The 19,690-nt window shown below is 40.0% G+C and overlaps 1 protein-coding gene across 1 annotated transcript in view; it reads right to left on the bottom strand.

Annotated features, from left to right (window-relative positions):
• Positions 1-348: 348 nt before the first annotated feature.
• The window catches only part of DNAJC3 (DnaJ heat shock protein family (Hsp40) member C3), a 31,280-nt gene continuing 11,938 nt past the window's right edge, over positions 349-19,690 (bottom strand). Inside the window, exons 5-12 of the mRNA XM_040584396.1 lie at positions 14,011-14,163; positions 12,367-12,548; positions 10,169-10,288; positions 8,101-8,206; positions 7,859-7,979; positions 3,883-4,015; positions 2,903-3,051; positions 349-580 (exon numbers count right to left, since the gene is read on the bottom strand). Of these exons, the coding sequence (XP_040440330.1) occupies positions 423-580; positions 2,903-3,051; positions 3,883-4,015; positions 7,859-7,979; positions 8,101-8,206; positions 10,169-10,288; positions 12,367-12,548; positions 14,011-14,163 (1,122 nt within the window). The 3' untranslated portion in view covers positions 349-422. The remainder of the gene's footprint in view (positions 581-2,902; positions 3,052-3,882; positions 4,016-7,858; positions 7,980-8,100; positions 8,207-10,168; positions 10,289-12,366; positions 12,549-14,010; positions 14,164-19,690) is intronic.

Below are 19,690 nucleotides of genomic sequence, written 5' to 3'. Positions count from 1 at the left end.
AACGATTTGTTAACGTAGAGACTACTGTAACTACCCTTTCCATGTTTATTAGGCTCCGATCCAGGAAAATATTTACATGCATTTTTACCTCTAAGCATATACTTCAGTCCTAAATTTACGTTTAAGTGTTGTCCTAAGTAGCCTCTTACTGTTTTTTCCATCCATAGCAATAAACGTGTCCTGCATTTTCACAACAAATATATAGGCAGTAACAAACCCCCCCAAACCAGTACGCGCTTGTCAAGTTCACCGCAAAGCAAACCCTCTGAATACTAAAAGAAAGGAGCTTTCTCCTAGTGCAGCAAGACTCCGGGTTAAGGACAACATTAGAAATTAAGATTTTGGGTCTTGAACTGAAAGACTTTTTATTTTTCAACGAATTAAGTAAAAAACAGCAGCAGCCACCAGAAACAGTCTTGGCTCTAACTGAAGTGAAATTTGAATGTAAATGGTCCTCCTCCAGAACCAAAGGGATTGAATCCTTGCCACGTGTTCCAGTTCCTGTGGAAAGGGTTGCCTCCACCCTGCTGACTCTCTGCATCCAGCGGGTCCTCTCCCGCATCGAACTTCCGCCTCATTTCTGCGGGGAACAAACCAAGGTGGAGTTACAGCACAGCAGCTTGGGCAGTAACACCAAGCATCTCTGATGACCAACAACCAATTCCCAACCACCCCCCAGGCCACAGAGCCGCAATTACCACTCTTACTGGCAGCATCTGTAGAACCCAATTACTCCGAGTTTTTCAAAGCTGTCCAGGAGACTGGCAGAGGAGGAGACCAATCCATGAAAACACTGTACGAAAACCTTCAAACAGGTCCTTTCGTTTAAAACAAGGCACGATGGTACCCGGCTGCTCAATAGGACAGGTCAGAATTTCAACGGGGACGGGACAGTTGCACGTTGACCGACTGCATCCCACAAATAACTGGGACATTTTGTCCTTGATGAATTTATCGGACCTATTTTCTCAGAGCTGTACAGCTCACTCAGGATTGTCCGAGGACAGACTGTGCTGTATCCTGCCAATTCTTTGCAACTAACAAATCGTAATACTGATCATTCAACAACAGCACCGAAGTTGGCATGCAGAGCCCCCGACTTCTTCAGTCATCCCCACGTACCAGGCAGGCAGAGCGCTATCCAGGGGCCAGCAGCTGGGAGGCAGAAAGCATGTTCTTTTAAGTCGTTTGGGCCAGCAGGGACAAAGCCGAAAGCCTTCCCCAAGACCCACAGGCAAGGCATAGTAGAGGCTGTAGCCTGTGCGAGTTATCACACCGCCACAAAACTTTCAAGCAGCCTGCAAGTGCCACAAGGTTTTTTATCACCTGGCACTTTTTCAGGACAAGTGAATTTAATCAAGGCAGAGAAGGGAAACAAAGGAGTTAAAGGGGGACTCATGGCACTGGCTAGGGGAGGAACATGGAAGGTGGCCTCAGAATACGCCACAGCCCTACGATAACAGGCTTGCACATCAAAGCTCAGAGATTCAGAGGTCCACAGGCTTCGTAGTTCTTCTTTACATAACCAACGTGGCCAATAAAGACAGAAAATGACTTGAGAAAAATATCTGGTTGAAAGGCGAGGATGTCCTGCATTTAGAGAGGGAACACAATACAGATGGCACTACAAAAGCCAGACACAACCAGTGTAGCTGTTCTCGCCCAGCTGGTTTTACAGGAATGGTAAACATGATATAAAGAACAGTGCCAAGGAGAAAGTAGGTGCTAGAGACACTGATAGGGCAAACAGCATCTCAAATGCTTCCAGTGTGTCAGTCTCTTAATTTCTTCAAAATCACGAACAAAAATCACGTTAACACAGAAAAAGGTTTTCTGACCAGAAGTGTTTGTAATGCAGTTCACCACTCTCTGATCCTTCCTTCCTCCAAGAAAGTCTGAGCCCATCTCCCTAATTATCACTTTGATGATCCTGGAGAGCTCAAGATAAAACACTCCAATACCTACATCTCTGACATGCTTCTCTCTTTTCAGTGACCATACATGAACAGCTTAGAGACAAGAACTTACCAGATGGCTCTGGTTGAGCATTGTTGGGTAGGGGGTTTTGGTGGTGGTGGGGTTTTTTTTTTTGTTTCTTTATTTGGGTTGTTTTGTTTGTGGTTTTTTTTTTTAAAGGAGGTGAAATATCACCACCACCCCTTTTTTTATTACATTCTCAAGACTGAGCGGTCCAACCCCTTCTGTTCATCTCTTGGTGAGAGACATCAGATCTCCTGGTCGCCACACCACAGGGTCTCCCAGGAGAGTGACTGCACTCTGCTCTTTTTGTCCCCCGCCCAGCAGACACTGTCACACCTGCCAGGGCTCCTTGCTCCTGGGGACCGGGCTGGCCCCAGGAGACTGGCCACACACCAGCAAGGAGGGCATCCTCTCCCTCAGGCTGACAGAGCCGAGAACCCCGTCCCTGCCCTCGGGGGAACGCTTTGTTTGCAGAGCATCTGCTGGTGCAATACATCTAGGCTTTGACACACACCAGGGCCAATACTAAGGGCTTCTCTGAAGCACTTCAAGTGCTGTTGTCGTCTAAACCTTGTCTGCAATGGAACTTTAAACAGAAGGAGACACCCATATCGTTGAAGTAAGCATCTCCAGAGTTAATCAATCCTGGAAATCTCTGCAAGATGATAGCCTAAGAAGAGATCTTTGAAATAATTATTTACTTTAAACAAAAGTCACTGACACTCAATAAATAATTGCAGATTTACACCTGACTTCATGCAACAGATGGGAAAGCAATGCACTAATAATTGCATCCAAAGATGGATGAGGGGAGAAAGGGAAGCTGTAATGCTTGTTACAGCTTACAGTTGCTGCATTTTTACATTGTTGTTAAAAAAAGTAATTAAAAGAAATGAAGTCACTGCATCAGAGCAATCATTACCTGGGTCAGTGAGGACTTCTTTAGCAGCTGCTATATCAATGAATTTTTTCTCTGCTTTCTTCTTTTCTTCCTCACTCTGGAAGTTATCAGGATGCCATTGGGATGCCAGCTTTCTGTAAGCTTTTATGATTTCCTGCTTTCGAGCATTTCTGGATGCATAAAATTACAGATGACTTAAAATTTTCAAATTGTTCATATGCCACACTAGTGAATCGACACTTTATTTTAAACACTGAGACAGTAATTAAGGGCATCAGGAAAATTCTGAGGTGCTATTTAACCTTCTCTAGGTGGTACTGAAGATTCTTTACGCAAAAAACGGAGGAAGCAGTTTGCAACTTTATACAAAGATTACTCGCTCTTTCCTTCACCACCAATTTACTTTCAATGGAAAGATGCTACTGCCAGCTACTATGCAGACTACAGTTCCCAGTACAGAGTTTACAATCAGGTAAGTAACAAAAAGCACAAAAAGTAGAGATCAAATTAGTTCATTATTGGAAAGATGACCAATACTCAGAATTGGACATTTGTTTGGTCCTTATTATAAAGGGAAGTCGTTAGTTTCTCAAGGTTAATGCCACAGATATCTTAGATACCTTTCAGTTAGTCCTTTCAAACTCTTCCAATCTATAACACTATCTGCCATAATTTTATTTTTTGTTGCTTTCAGTAATTCTTTCAAGTCTTCATTTCTTTCTCAATTCATTCAACCAGCTCTTGATCACCTATACCAGGAATTTCTTGCCAAGGGATTTCTTTCCTTCTGAATGTTGGGGTTTTTTATTCTTTCTAAATTAATTGTAAACAAATGCTACTTAAAAGCTAAACACTGCTAAACTAGTGTAGTAGGAAAGTGAAGGTAAGATACAGGAAAAAAGCTAACACTCAGAAGAACAAATTCAAGTGATCAGCCTTAGATGTACTGGTTTAACCAACTTTCACGTCATCATCATCATCATCTCAGATATTATTCTCACCTTTTTACTCCTAAGATTTTATAGTAATCCCTCTTCTGTGATTGCTTCAGCATCCTCTGGGCACGTTCTAGCCCCTCCCGAATCTGCTGGTCATTTTCACTATTGGCTTGAGCAGTCTCATAGTCTTTAATAGCTTTTATAAACAAAGTGAATGAAAAAAAAGATTACACAACTCTTTACACATTCAATTTAAAGAACTCAACCACTCACCAAAACTGAAGTTTTGCTATTCCCATATATAAACAGCAAAACCTTTATTTCAACTTGCCATGATGGTTTTTTTTTTTTCCAAATTAGAAAACCTTGGTGTAGAAGAGATTAATTTTCACATACAAATTAGATAAGTTTCCTTTCTTCAGGTTCATCACACTTTTTGGAAAGGAAAGTGAGGAGAGGCAGGTCAGAACACCCTCTAGATGTTATATTAGCCACATGGATGACAGTAACAGGCATCTAGGACTGGGACAAAACAGAAGTCAAGAAGCAAGTTTTAGCGACCAGTATCTGAAGAGCCCACTGCACAAGGTTAGTCCCACATTGCTGTTCAACAGAAGGATGCATTATACAGAGCCTTTAAATTAATACTGCTTCTTCTCCCACCACCTGCAATCCAACATGACAGAAAGCCTCTTCCTCTTTAGCAACAATAAAGATGGATTCCAGATTAACAGTAAATTCACAGTCTGTGAAATACAAATATTTGCTTTTTACACCTCTGCATAATATGCAGTTACATTTTAAGGGTTTTTTTTTTCCCCAGAGGCATGTTCTCGCCTTTATTTCAAGAGCTGCATTTCTCAGGAACGAAAGCAAGAGCGGTGCTGTAAGGTATTCATGAATTTCTAAGAAATTCCAGGTCTAGATTTTTTTTCTTGAAGTGAACTATATTATCATAAATGGTAACTGAATGCTGAAAACACCAAGTTTAAATATTCTTTGATATCAAGATTTATCAGGGGAAGCAACTGCTGAAGTCTTTAATGAGGCTGCTCTTCTTTCACTGTTATAAACCTCAAAGCCTCATTTGCAGATCCCAGTCTCCTAGGTTTCTCAAGTTAGACAAAGTACTTGCATCAGATTATTTCCAAGCAGATGCTATTTCTCAGCAGGTGTTACATTTGTTTTTCACTGTTTCTGAGCAAGACAGCAGGAAGTGTTAATGAATTTGTATTACCCAGACATCTGATACCACTGCAATCTGGTTTTGCTTATTTAAAAAAAAAATTCCAGAAAGTATTTCTAGTGCCCCACCAATTTCATACGCTATTACGAACAAAACAAAATTTCTGTTCATTTGCACGTCACTGGACACTGTCATTTGCTGCTTGAAAAAAGCATTTTTTTTCGGCTGACATTTTTAATAATTTGTCTAGTCCTTGAAAACATCCCGAACAGGAGCGTAACAACAATGTGTGTGCCCAATTCATTATTTTTATCAGTTTCAACAGCATGTAAGTGCAGGGATATCATTATGCTGCTTTAACTCTCTAACAATTTTAAGCACCAGCATACTTCATCTGCTTCATATAATAATGGCAGGGTGTTGTGATGGGACCTGCTAAATGCAGATCAGATTGCTCAACTTCACTGAGCGCCACATCATCTACAGCACGCACCGTTGCTGGAAACCAAGCTGCTCAGGGTCAAGTATTTGTAATGACAGTCCTAGATTTCTCTTTTTAAACGGACTCCCTTATTTAAAGGCTGCAAGTATTAAGCATATGGGAAGGTACGTTTTTTAGTGTGGCACACTGCAGAGGGAATGTGCCCAGCACACCTGAGGGCAAGTACATTTAACATGTCTTCTCAACTGGAGGAGACTTCAAATTTTGATGGTACTCTCCAGTGTAGCAATTTCCCTCTTTCAGCGAGCTAATTGCTCTCCCCACCTGAGGGGTGAGGGTTGGAAGTAGGATGACAGCTTCCTGACCACAATAAGTTTGCTATGAAACCAGGAGACTTATTATTAATTCATGGTATGTCAAGTGAGATATTTAATCAATTCTTTTCAGTCACTATTTCTAAAAGAACTAGTACCTCACAAATGGACGCAAGAATCACCGCTGAGTGTTCCTGGCCTGCTATTTCAAAAAACCATCCTTTCTTCCTTTCACCCTGTCCCACAACAGGAAAGGAACAACCCACTCCCAGTATCACTTTCGATTTAAATACTTTAGTCAAATTAACTCTCCTTCTTTCAATACAAGAGTTTTCACCATCTCTCAAATAGCAATCACATCGTATCTCGCTCAGGCTTTCCCATTTTGCCTGCATCTTTCAGAGTGACCAAGACTGGCCATTATTCCATAGGCATAATTAATCCCCTATCAAACACAAGTAACTGCAGACAATCTATGTCCATGCCAACTCTGTCAGAGGAATAACTGAACTCATTATGCTCTTACTGACATCGGGACTGTTTCCTCTACGGTGGGGTGGGGGCGAGAAAAAGGATGTCCTCACAGATTTTGAAATAGTAAGGGTTTGGGGTTTTTTCCTTCTTTAACAAAACTTGTGCTGTACGCTTTAGACAGATAGACTCCTGTACTTATGAGGTAAGCCAGAAAGGGAGTCATTACACATCTGTCTCTGTAGACAAGTGCTGGATCTCATGTGATTATAAAATAATTAAAACCATTTGATGGGAATCAGAACTCAGCTATACATACTGAAGTGCATCTTGAACATTTAACAATAATCACCTTCAAAGTCCTGAATTACAAGTACTTCAGAATTTCCCGTCTTTAAACAGGAAAATAGGTGCCTCCAGCTTGAAATTTTCTTGAGGAAAGAATGAGAATCAGCTTGCCCCTTTAAATATGAGACCACAATTTTAATTGCTCCACCGTTCTCTGCAGCAGCTAGAAATCAGCCATCGCTTTATAGCACTTAAAACCAAAGGATAAATGAAGACACCTTCAGGCAGACTAACATTAATGAACTATAATACTGTTTATGGAGGCTCTGCTGGAAGGCAGAGTGTAACTACAACCATCTTACTACTGTCAAGGGCAGGAGGAAGGCAGGGGATATGCTAAACAGGGATTTGCAGGAGTACAGTTCCACTGTAGCATGGTTGTGCATTCAGAACCAGGCTAGGCCAAGCCCAGCAGGCTCCAGCCCACGAAATAAGCAATCCTAGATCCCAGGTGTGTCCTCTCTGTGCTTCCTTATATCCCATAATAAGGGAGGCATTTGCTCCAGCACACAACAAAGCCGGCTCTGTGCATCTGTACAGGATCTTGTTACAAAACTTTTTTTTCCTCTGACTTGTAAGAGTTAAGTCCCTGGAGGTATTTAAAAAGACCTACTGATGTATCGAGCACTTGGGGACGTATTTAGTGGTCGACTTGGCAATGCTGGGTTAGCAGTTGGACTCTATGATCTTAAGGGTCTTTTCCAACCTAAACGATTCTAAGATTCTATGCAACAATATGCATTTTATGGAAACCCTGTACGGAAAATGCAGCCTCAGGAGTAGAATCAGGTTACTGCTCTTAGCAGCCCTAGAGACCCATGGAGGTGAAGCAACAGCTGTTATCTTCCTCTGCCCTTGAACACATGCTAGGGGATAGAACAGTATTGTTTCACGCTGCCATCTAAAGACATTAAAATGGAGTTTCTAAAATGCATTTACATCACCCAAGTATTACCTTTTATCTCTGAATGCAATTGTCTGACACTGCTGATCATATAAAATTGTGTTTAAGTTGAGTAAACGGTACAGTCTCATAAAACATCCTGAACATAGCCCACTGTTGTAAAGACAACTCCGTTGTAGATAAAACAAGTATATTTCACTTAAGCTAATCAAGACAAAATTACCAGCAGGTATTTTTGTAAATCTGCAACTACCAGTGCTGATTAGAGATAACAACATAGCGTAGAATGAAAGTGCATGTTAAAAAATTTGCAACACTGACTGCATTTTAAATGCTCACAAAAAAAGTATGTGCAAACTGCAATACAACTTTACCTTCTTCATACAGGTCTTCCAGCAAATAAGCTTCTGCTCTGTCTTTCAGGGCATTCACATTGGTTGGTTCCAGTCGCAGAACTTCTGTACAAACTTCTATTGCTTCTGTAGCCTGCTGATTCTAAAGGGGAGAAAGTAAAACAAAAAATCCTTAGCTGTGGGGTTTGGTGGGGGGGGTTTTTTGTTTTGGGGTGGGGGGTGGTGTTCTAAAGAACTTTAGAGATGGAAATAAATGAAATTACCTTTGATAAGCAGTGGCAGATCCTTTCTTTGGCACGAGTAGCATAAATCGGGACTCCTGGTTCAGTTTTCATTACAGAATTGTATTTACTGATAGCATCTTCATACCTGTTTAAATCATAAAAATAAGCATAGTATCATGACACATAGTAACTATTTCAGGGTGTTGTAATTATTTAAAAATTTTAAAATTCACAGATTTTCACATCCTTCTAGCAACCGCCTTAACTTCAATAGGCTTAAAGACGTGGTGTGAGCCAACTGCATGAAGAAAACTTTCAGCCAATTCAAGAATTATATCCTTGTTCCCTTTTCTGTGCTATGAGACAGAAGAGCAGACACTATGTCTGGTAGGCTTTTGTGAAAGATAACTCATACCATTCCTCACTGCACGCAGCCAACAGTCTCTAGATTTGCCTCCTGTCCAACACACCACTCTGCACTTGGAAAAAAGCATCTCCCTCTCTGATATCCAAGATGGACTAAATCTGGCGTCTTGCCGTCAGCACTGTACTATTTGCATTTCTTGGTACAAAAAGAAAAAGTTCTTTATGCCAGCTTGAATCAGGCAGTTGTTTTCTCCCTTCCTTCTCTGCAAGTCACGAAGTAAAATGTGTTTTTACTGTGAAGGTTTCAAAGATGCTAAAGTTCTATGGTTTGAGTAAGAAACAGATTAGAAGATTCACCTAAAAGTGCAAGTGTGCAATTGAACCTATGGGTTTCTATGAACTAGAGATTCAAGCTCTCAGAAGACTCCCTGTAAGTGTGCTAATACTGGATTAAATAGAAGACTAAACTGAAAAAAGTCCAAACAGACTCCTGACAGTAAGATTTGTCTTCAGTTGCCCTGATTTACATTCCTGTTGTACTTCATTTTAAAAAGCCACCTTGACAACATTTGATCACTTGTTATGGATCCTTTCAGTTGGATGTCGTGTGCTCGGGAACACGTGAAACTGAAATAAAGCAAGAAGCTGAAGAATACAGAGGTACTGTCTATCATTTAACAAGGCACTACAGTTACTAGGTGATTTCAGTCTAAAGATGCAGTCTTTTAATCACAGAACTTTTGAAGTTGGAAGGCACTTCTTGAAAGCCATCTGGTCCAAAGCCCCTGCTCAAGCAGGGCCACCTAGAACAGGCTGCCCACGACCCCGTCCAGAGAGATTTTGAGTATCTCCAAAGTGGGCAGACTCCACAACCTCTCTGGGCACCCTGCACCAGTAAAAACAAGGGGATACCGGGAAGTATTTCCTTATCTTCAAATGGAATTTCCTAATTCAGTTTGTGTCCATTGCCCTGGTCCTGTCACTAGGCACCACTGAAAGGAGCCTGGCTCTCCCCTCTCTGCATTCTCCCTTCAGATATTTATATACATTGACGAGATCACCCTGTAGCAGAGAAGGTTTGAGGGGAACAGTCTCAGCTATCTCAGCCTCTCCTCACAGGAGAGGGATGCTCCAGCCCCTCCACTGTCTTAGTAGCACTTCGCTGGACTTTCTCTCTCAGTATCTTCATCTTCTTCCAGCGACAGAGCACTGGCACAGGCTGCCCAGAGAGGTTGTGGAGCCTCCTTCTCTGGAGGCATTCAAAACCAGCCTGGATGCAAACCTGTGCAACCTGCTGTAGGTGAACCTGCTCTAGCAGGGGGTTAGACTAGATAATCTCCAGAGGACCCCTCCAACCCCAACCATTCTGTGATTCTGTGAGCTCTCTTGTACTGGGGAGCCCAGCATTCGAGGTGTGACCTCATCACTGCTGAGTAATAATATATATGAGCTGAAAATTATCATCCTTATCTTGGTCTTAACTACCTGCTCACCAAAGATGTTAAGTATGCAAAGAGAAGACAGTGGCACCAGAATGAATCAGAACAGGATTGTCACTGTGTGAGTCAATATTTATTTTAATTGTAATTTGAGAGCTGTGCTCAGCTATCCACTTCAACTGACAGACGCAAAAAGCATCACTTAATCAACTCCTCAATCAATAATCAGTTTGCACCCTCAGTAGCAATTTCTTTTTCTTTTTTTTTTTTTTTTTTTTTTTAATATAGCAGTGAACACTTACCTGCCTTCTCTGATGAATTCCTCTGCTGACTCGATCTGCTTATTGAGTTTCTTTACTTGCTTATAGAGGGAGAAGCATTGCTTATGGTCTTGGTCCAGTTTCAGACACTCCCGGACTTCACTTTTCACAGGGAGATGGGGAGGGGGGAAAAAAAGAGAAAAGAAAAAAAAAACCACCAAAACACAAAGACATCACCATACATTATGAAATTTCACCTAGAGACTCGATGCAGCATCTGTAAGCTGTCCAGAACAACAGTTGACTATTTTACAGAATCTCTCCCTTCATCCAAAAACGAATTCAAAGTGAGACACACACACAAAAAAAAAAAAAAAAAGAAAAAGAAAAAGTCTTCTAGCATATTGCACGGGTATTTGCCTGTTTTTTTGTTTAAATAATTTTGCATTGCCAAATATGTAAAGACTGAGTATTACATTAATAACTGACTAAACAGCAGAAGATAGATATACCCTTGGAAAGAAATTACATTTAGCAGTTACCAGATACAATTAATTGTAATTCTCCTGTATATTTAATTCTGCTATATTACAAAATACCCACGTAGAAATATATTTTATGCTGTCTGAAACAGATAAAGCTCAGATAAGACCCAAACATCCTCATGATGGAATCTTAACCAAGCCTGCGCCTGACTTTTCACCACAAAGCCTGTTTAATCAGATTGATTAGGGTAGATACCTCTTAAAACAGTCAAAAGTCTTTAAAAAAAACCTCCTTCATATGATTGCACTCTGGAGGGTAAGAGTTTTGTATCATACAGAGTCATTATAGCACAACCAAGGTGTTGTTTCCATAAAGAGATCACAGAATCTTACTTCATTCCTAAGCACAGACAAAAATATCTATTATTTTAAAATCATTAGGCCGGTAAAGGTAAGAGAAAAACTAAGGGTAGGACAAGATTAATCACCCAGCAAGTCCAAGAGCTACAGAACTCTTTGTATCTTAAGCAAATAATAATAAAAAAATAGTATTAGAGAATAAAGGAGAGGCTTATCTCTTCATTCTGATACCACTCTGTTCTTCAAGAGCCTTCTCAACTGTACTTTTCAAAATCTTAGGATTTGGTTATTAAAGAGGAAGTTCATGTGTGGATTTCAGAGAAAAGAAAAAACCAAAAATCCACCACATCTGTTCTTGAAATCACTAGGCAAATAATGACCAGCTACCAAAAGTCACCACAGACATGACCTATGAGCTCCAGAGATTAAGTATATGCTGGAAAGGCGATTTCCAATGCAAACCAATTAGTTATTTGGTGTTTACTTTTACCCAGCTATAAAATTAATTTTTGCAATTATCATCACATGCAGTTTCCATCCACCAGCCAAGAAACAAAACTCAGGCTTTTTTAGTTCCCTTCACCTCTTACTGAAGAGGTTCTGGGGCAGAAAATATATCGGAAGGAGCCTGGAGAAGAAGTTAAACACAACTGAGATGATGAGCTGCACAGAAACCACTCGTGCAGAAAGGATTATACAATCTGTCCAGCTAGACACAGAGCATGAAGTTTACAGCCTGGGTTGGGCAAGGGCAGTAATGCGCAGGACTGACTACGGACATATGGGAATAGCACTTTAAACTTGATTCAGTATGAATAAAAGGGTAGGGAGTTATCAAAAATTCACCCAAAATACTGGACACTGTCTGCAGGAATGAAAGATTGACAGCTCTGGATCCCCAGCTCCTCATACTTGGATGTTCCTGTACTCTTAATTTATTCTTAAGCTTGTAATCTTTTGTTTCCACTCTTGAAAATAAAAATGTAGCCTTAAGACTCAATGTATACTTTTTTTGTTTGCATTGTAATCTTCCCTTGGATGGAGGGTCAAGGTCAAAGGGTCCACACCAAAGCAAGTTTTAGAGAAGCATGTTCTTCTAATATAGAAAAATACAATAAAGACAGTCAACGTAAGCAGCTCTGATCAATAGAAGCCATATAGCGCAGGTCTAAGTAAACCAGATGCTAGGAGCCATCAATGGCTGGCTGGCCAAGAATAAACAGGGTGTCTTCTCCACCAGTTCGTAACTTCTGGAAGGCAGATTCCTTTATCAGATCCAGACCAGAGTTGCCACTCCATCCAAAACCAAAACAACATGGGTATTTCACAGTTTATGACCTACCCCATCACATCTTCTGTCTCAATTATAATGATTACCACTAACAGTAAAATTACCTGAGTGATAATTCATGGTCCCCCAGCTGATAATATATTCTGCTGATTTTATAGAAGGCTTCAGTGTTATCGTTCTTTAATTTAGCAGCAGCTTTCAAGTCGCTAATAGCTTTGCTTGGCTCTCCTTCCTTTATATAACACTCAGCTCGAAGCTCCCGTAGCTCTGCATCCCAAACACAAACCTCGACAAATCAAAAATAAAGGTTGTTTTTGGTCCATAACACTTCACTTTTCCTCCCCAACAAACAAAAAATCCTGTTTAATTTCACTTTGCCAAATGCAACAGCATAAGGTTCAAGCTGCATGCAGAGCACATGAAATTAGCATCTCTGCTTCCTGGTGGATGCTGTGATGCACCTGCCCAACAGAAATCAAAGGGATGAAAAATTTGTAAATGATTCAATGACATCACGCAGGGAGATGAATTAAATCTAATGGCACTGCTTAAACTGGGATGGTCTGTTGAGCCTCCAGGGAAGGATATCAGAATCATAAATTATTGTATCTTCCCAAAAGAATAGGGGTAGTGAACAGCAAGGACCAAGGTGTCAGTTATCCTCTAGAAAGAAGCCTGTGGGTAAGATTCAGCTACCCAAGAACTGACCTTAGTATCCAGATTTTAAAGATCAATATACGGAAGCAACAATGTCACACTATGGCAAGAATTAACTACTTAAAAGGAACTGCCTATCATCACTGGCACTGGAATAGGCTGCTCAGAGAGGTTGTGCAGTCTCCTTTTCTGGAGATAATCAAAACCCACCTGGATGTGATCCTGCGCAACCTGCTCTAGGTGAATCTGCTGTAGCGGGGGGTCAGACTAGATGTCTACAGGTCCCTTCCAACCCTGACCATCCTGTGTGATTGTGCAATTCATTCATTTGTTTGTAAACCATCATTTTAGAAAATGAGGTTTTTCTGCTTTTCCGTGTTCCCTCCCCATAAACTCCCATGCTTTGGCAGTTTCTTCACCAAAAGTCAGAACATTGTAAAATCCAAGTCAACAATGTTAATTTGTATGTGAAGTGATAGCAGTTAATAGTCTTTTAATATATATTTTTATATGACACACCAAATGCCCACAATTGATTTATTTACACTTCTACTATCAGACTATCTATACTGATGATGATTCAACAAATACAGATATATAAAGAACAAGCTGAAAATCCAGATAGCTCTGTACTTCAACTTTCTGATTTTTTTTGTACCTTTTGTTACTTCATTTACTCAAGACAAGAATTGCCTGGATACAGGCAATGAAAAATCTAGATAAAAAAAACCTTACACTTCCTATATTTACCAAAGCTTCATTGTTGGAGAACAACTTTTTTTACTATCTTCCTCAAGAATATTAAACTCTGGAAAAATAGGAAAGTATAATCAAGAAAGTTATCTGTAGCAGAAGCTTGGCTGAAGTTGTATCTTTGACCCAAACTACAACCTATTATTTTGACTTTTTTGCAGCTAGTGCTCAGCATTCCCCACTCTCCAACTTCATTATGGACTCACAGTATGCAGCAAAACTGAGCCAGTCACACCAGTTGTTTTCACACCAGTGAAGAAGTTATTAAACAAAAATACACAGATGTCTGACAGGAACTCTTACTTCCCTTTCACAGTACCATTTTACTTAACACTTACTGCCAAGATTTCATCAAGGAGAGAAATAGCAGCTTCGTAATCCTCTTGCCGGTAGGCAGCTAATGCTTGTGAATGCAGGCGCTGTAGCTCATCAGATTTTGTCAGTTGAGTCTGGGCTTCTTTTTCCTCATTATTGCTAGGATTAGATTTGAGCTGCAAAGATTAACAAGGAGAGACTGAAATGCTTGTTCAAGGATTTTTTTTATCCCACTAACAATCATATAATGGAGAACTGATTAAAGCTGCAAATAAAGCAAAATTCCACTGGAAATGTTTCCAATTCCAAACTTCAGAAAAACGAAAGACATTTTTAGCTTCAATACAGATTGTCAGAAGTCACAGAAACCTAATTTTGGCCCCTACCATGACTGATCATTTACCATCGGACACACATCATATATAACAGTTTTCCCCCTATCACCCGGTGGAAATCATAGACCTCTCAATTTTAGTCTAGCTAAATCATCTCTCTGCAGTTATTAAACACTGGATTCCTCAGCTTCAGTAGGAAATATATCTACATGGCATAATCACGTATCTCACTTTAAGCACGATACACATTTAGAAATTCATGGCAGAAACATATGCAATGTGTCACAGACAGTCTTGAAGTGAAGCTGTGTTGCTTACATTTTCCTCAGAAAGAGTGGCTACTGGAGCAAGTTAAGATGCTACAGATGATGGAAAGCCTCAGCTGGGAATTCATGCACTTTGCTTCATATGTAGTTGTAAACAAGCCTAAAGTTTTGTCTACAAAGGCTCCCATTTCTCAAACGCCTCTGAGCAAGCAGAAGGGTTACATTGTACTTGCCTTCACTTGTTTAGGCAGCTTTGTATTTTCAAAGGGAATCAAAAAACAACCCCCAAAAAAATCTCGCAGGCAACTCCTCTACCACCCAGGAAGACAAATATGGACCAAGAGGAATCTCAACCATTCTCCTGCAAAACCAGGAAGCAATTTGTAAAATCAGTGTAGTTTGAGTAAGGCACTGGTTTCACATGTGATCACTGACTTCCAAAGTTTTAAAAGAAACAGATCAGCAGGACTTGAACTTTTTTAAAATTTTGCTTGTTGTAAAATAAAAACTTGCACTATGTTGCATTTTAGGCACAGAGTGCTGACAAAAGATATCAAGTCTTCAAAGTCATCCAGTACTTTCTTCCCTCCTTTATATTAAAGTAAACTGATGACGAAAAGGGAAGAGGCAAGTTCTGCAAACATTCATACTTTGTGTTTAAACCTCTAAGGTAACTCAACACCAGCCCTCAGAACTCCTTTAACAAAATTCTCCCTGGTTCTAACACTTAAGTATATAAGAGGAAAAAGCTTAAATACAACATCAAAAGCACGCACAAGTCCTACCTCTGCCTTAGATTCTTCACATTAAGTCTTTTTGAACCTTATGCAGTTGTTTCATTTTTAGTCTGGCAAAAATCAAGTTGTACTTCGACCTGATAATTCTCCTTTATCCCCTGCACTGTCTTTCAGCAAGAAAAGAGGAATGTGATCAGTTTTCTTCTTTGCAGGCCAATTCCTAATAGAAATCTCAAAAACTTTTTCTTCTGGTTAGAACAGAAACTCTGCCTATTAACCCTGATGCTGTGCATCCTCTTTCTTCCCTAAATCCGGAGCTTGTAGTAGAGGTAAATTTCTGCACTTTTAAAATTAAAAGTTCCAAGACTACAATACTCTCTGAATTTCCAGCTGCCTTGCTTAATTTCTCCCCCAAATTCTCAGCATTCTCCTCTTAAAAATTAAGAGCATTTCCTATGGACAAGCTTTACACTTCCACTTAAACATCTCATGATAACACTGCGCTCCTTAGACACACGGTATGTTTCTTGTAATTTATTTGGAGCAAAACGTCAGTGGGGTATGAAAAGCAACATTACAATCACACAGACAAGTCCAATAGTAATAAATACCATTTCAGTGAAACATCCTAGAAAATTCTGGGTAGTACAAACTGTCCAGTTAAACAAAGGGCAACTTTTCAAGCTATCATGCAAATTACACACATCAGGCCTTTGTGTGCCACAGTATGATGAAAACAAACTCAGAAGCTTTTAAATAGTTAGCTTATTGCTATGTTAACTAAAACAAAAAGACGACTATTCATTCAGCTTCCAGAAAAAAAGCTGGAAATGTGATACAGTTGTTTGATACTCATTTTGGTTTGCTTTCTTATTTTTTTCTGTCCTTTGCCTTGTGATAAGAGAACTGTCACTCACTATCAATAACAAATCACATTTCAATTACTTTCTCCTTTTCCTGTGGGGCAGTATGCTTGGGGGTGACAACTCAGAACAAACGCTTGCAAAAAGCGTGTGCAAGATTTCCAAGAAAGAAGCAAAGTATTAAGAAAACCCTTCAGCTTAATTTAGTAGAGGTCTAAGGCAGACCTAACACTCCTCTACATGCTTCACCAATGGCCTCAAAGCACAAAGTCAGAAGCCATGCTCTACTCAGTTCTGCTCAACAAGCATGCTGCTACTGGTGAATGTGTCACATCTGAGTATCTTAGTATGTATTATAAACAGACACTACAACTTGAAACACTCTTAAATACCGTTGTTTAAAAAACAAAATACTGTTAAAACACCCAAAACGTTATAGACGCACTGTTTCTATACCTTTCTTGCAGTGGTCCAGTGAACTAATGTAGGCATACACCTGCACATTCTAAAGCTGGTTTATTTTCTTGCTTTTCAAACTGGTAAATACACAATGAAAAGAAATTGATTAGGCTTGCAAAAAACGTTCTGTGGGGAACTGAAGTAGCCTCCATGGTTTGTGTTATCTAAGATCAAGATATCCATGCACTCAAGAAGAGCGCACAAAGGAAAGCTCCACATTGACAGAGCAATATATTAGGTAATGCAGCTATGATGTTAGATAGAAAAAAGCAAGGAAATATTTAAATACCTTTCATTCTTTAACCATGAAGCTACAGATGATCACAGTACCACAGAGAAAAGTATTTGGAAACAATCTAACGTTACTTTGATCTGGTTAGGAGTGCTTCAAATACCCAAACCAAGACTGCCTAATAACTTACTCAAATCAGGTTAACTTATAGTGCCATAAGATGGTCTCCACCCACACCCAAAATAGTGTCATTACACATACCAACCAACCATGGAAAACTATTACCCAGTGTATTTTGAAACAGACAAGGGCTTCTCTAGATGAGAAAAGCATTTGCAGATGTACAGTGCTCAGTTGCCTGGTCGTGGCTGACATCTAGTGGAGCTGGAAGCAGCATCTTCAGTTTCCAGCTTTTAAGTGTTTATGCTTCCAAGGAAGACAGTACTGCCTATTTAGGACACCTCAATTTACAGTATTTATTGCAACAAACTGCAACTGTGACCATTACAGTCAGTCTAAAATAAATAATAAAAAAAATGAAGACAATTTAAAATAATATCATAACCTGTTCCTTTCCAAAACACGTGTCATTTTCTCTAAAACGCAAGCAGGGGCACTGACAATATTACAAGGCATACACAAAGGGCTGTCAGGACTCGAGTTGCTCTTGTCAAATTTTCAAAAGGCCTTCTATCAACCAAAATATACCAATATTCCTTCCATTTTCACTAAAAATCACATGCTTAAAGATCAAATATATATTCCTGGGCTTTCATGAATTGAGGCCTTAGATATGAGCACTGACGTGCCCACAGATCCATCCTCTTGACTTCTATCATTCAGAAAATACTAACCAAAACAGAAGAAACTTGTTATTAAAGCATATGAACACTCAACCGAAGTTGGAGCAGAGAAATAAATACTATTTATATACTGTGAGCAACAACTTTCTGAAGTCACCTAAGGACTTCTGCTTAATCCCTGTTCCATCCTGGGCACTCTGAACACAAGAACCAGACCCCTCTGCTGACACCTGTTGCAAGTTTTAGTACTCCCTAGATCCTGTACTTCCAAACTGGTAGCTGAGCAGCCAAGGAAAAAGCTAAAGAGCTTTTAAAGATTAATGAGTTGTGGTTCTGTATTGCTAGATGGGGCGGGGGGGGGGGGGGGTGGGGGGGGTGGGGGGGTGGAACAAAAAAACACAAACTGGCCCGTGTAAGGAACCTCGTCAACTTGGTGCATCTGCTGGCCAAAAGGAGAGGTTTCCAGAAACGTCTTATTTCTTAACATGTCAAGGCATAAGTTTGAATCACACCCTCTACCCAAACCTCGTGATTAATTCTGGCCAACAGGGAAGTACAGAGTAGAAAAAAACATGTTATTTTTAGATTGCCTTGTGAAGGCTGGGGTGTCAAGAGGCTCTGCTCCTGAAAGGAGTACACTCACCCTTTCCAATCAGGCATTCCCACTGCCTGCTCTTACACTGGCATTGCCTCACAACACAGCCAGCACGGATATGCCACAGGGGGTAGAAACATCCAAACATAGGAACAACTCTGCTTAGCAATCATATAACCTTCAAGAGGTTTAGGGTCTTCATGAAACTTTTCCTACATACTATAAAAACCATGTAGAAAGAAATTAAGGGTATGACTTTTTTTCTTTTCACAAGTATATGCTGAATAGTGGGTTTTATTATTGTAGACAAAGAAAAGAAAAAAGTTTCAATGATTCTTTTAAGCTCTAGACAAAACTGCTGCCGTTACAAACTAGGAAAGTTTGTCATCCTCTCCTCTAGATGAGCTGGATTTTTCTTACCCTTTTCTTTTCCTCAAAAATGACTGCATCTCCTAAACTGTTGAGATCCCTTTTAAAGGGGCATGACTCCAAGAGGAAGGATGGGAAGTAGGAAATAAAAAAAAAAATAAAAAAAAAAGCTTTTCAGAGTCTCCACTGGGATTCACAAACCATCTCACCCCTGCATGTCTGTCCTTGGACAGTTCAAGTAAAATTATTCTCCTTAGTTTTCACACCCTGATCTGATTTCTCCAACTCAAAAGTGGGGGATATTTTAAACTACGAACTACTCCCACGAAGTCAACACCTGACCCAAATAGACAAACGATCTTGTGTTAAATCACACAGAGAAACACATCTACTATTATTCAAGGGGATATAATCTACTTCAAAGAAAACTGGCTTTACCAGAAGAAAGCCTATCTCATCTACACAACTACTTCCTCAGGAAAAAAAAAAAATTATCACTGAAGATAAAAATTCTCACATGTAACATGCCACAATTAATTTCTGTAAGCATATGACTTCTTCAGGACCACCTATTCTAGGTAACATCCTGAAACCCTGCAGAGTAAACAAAGTATATTAATTTTCTTCAAATTAAGACTTCCATTTCAGTGAAGGATGGGTGGGGCAGAGGTTTGTTTTTGGTTTGGGTTGTGGTTGTTGGTTTTTTTTTTTTTAATACAGTATTTCCACCCCATCCTTCCATGATACTCAGTTTCTGGAGGCTCAAACATATGACCAAGCTGCTGCATGCCTACTGACTTACAGTGACTGTTTGCAGATTTAGTCTATGCACTATTAATGCTGGATGGCCCAAGTTTTTCTCCAGTTTAGCTCCAGATCTGGACATCAAAGTCTACCGATATGCTACATGCTTACCCAGAATGACAGCATTCTAGTTAGCTGACCCAGCCAACAAAGAGATGCTAGAGGGCTGTTCAGATTCTGATTCATGTTTTCTCCGCTAAAGAGCAGAATCTTAGATTACATACGTTACTCTGATCACAT

Source organism: Falco naumanni, chromosome 2 (genome assembly GCF_017639655.2).
Source record: "Falco naumanni isolate bFalNau1 chromosome 2, bFalNau1.pat, whole genome shotgun sequence".
In the NCBI taxonomy this organism is placed as follows: Eukaryota; Metazoa; Chordata; class Aves; order Falconiformes; family Falconidae; genus Falco; species Falco naumanni.
This window is presented reverse-complemented; position numbering and strand designations above follow the sequence as displayed.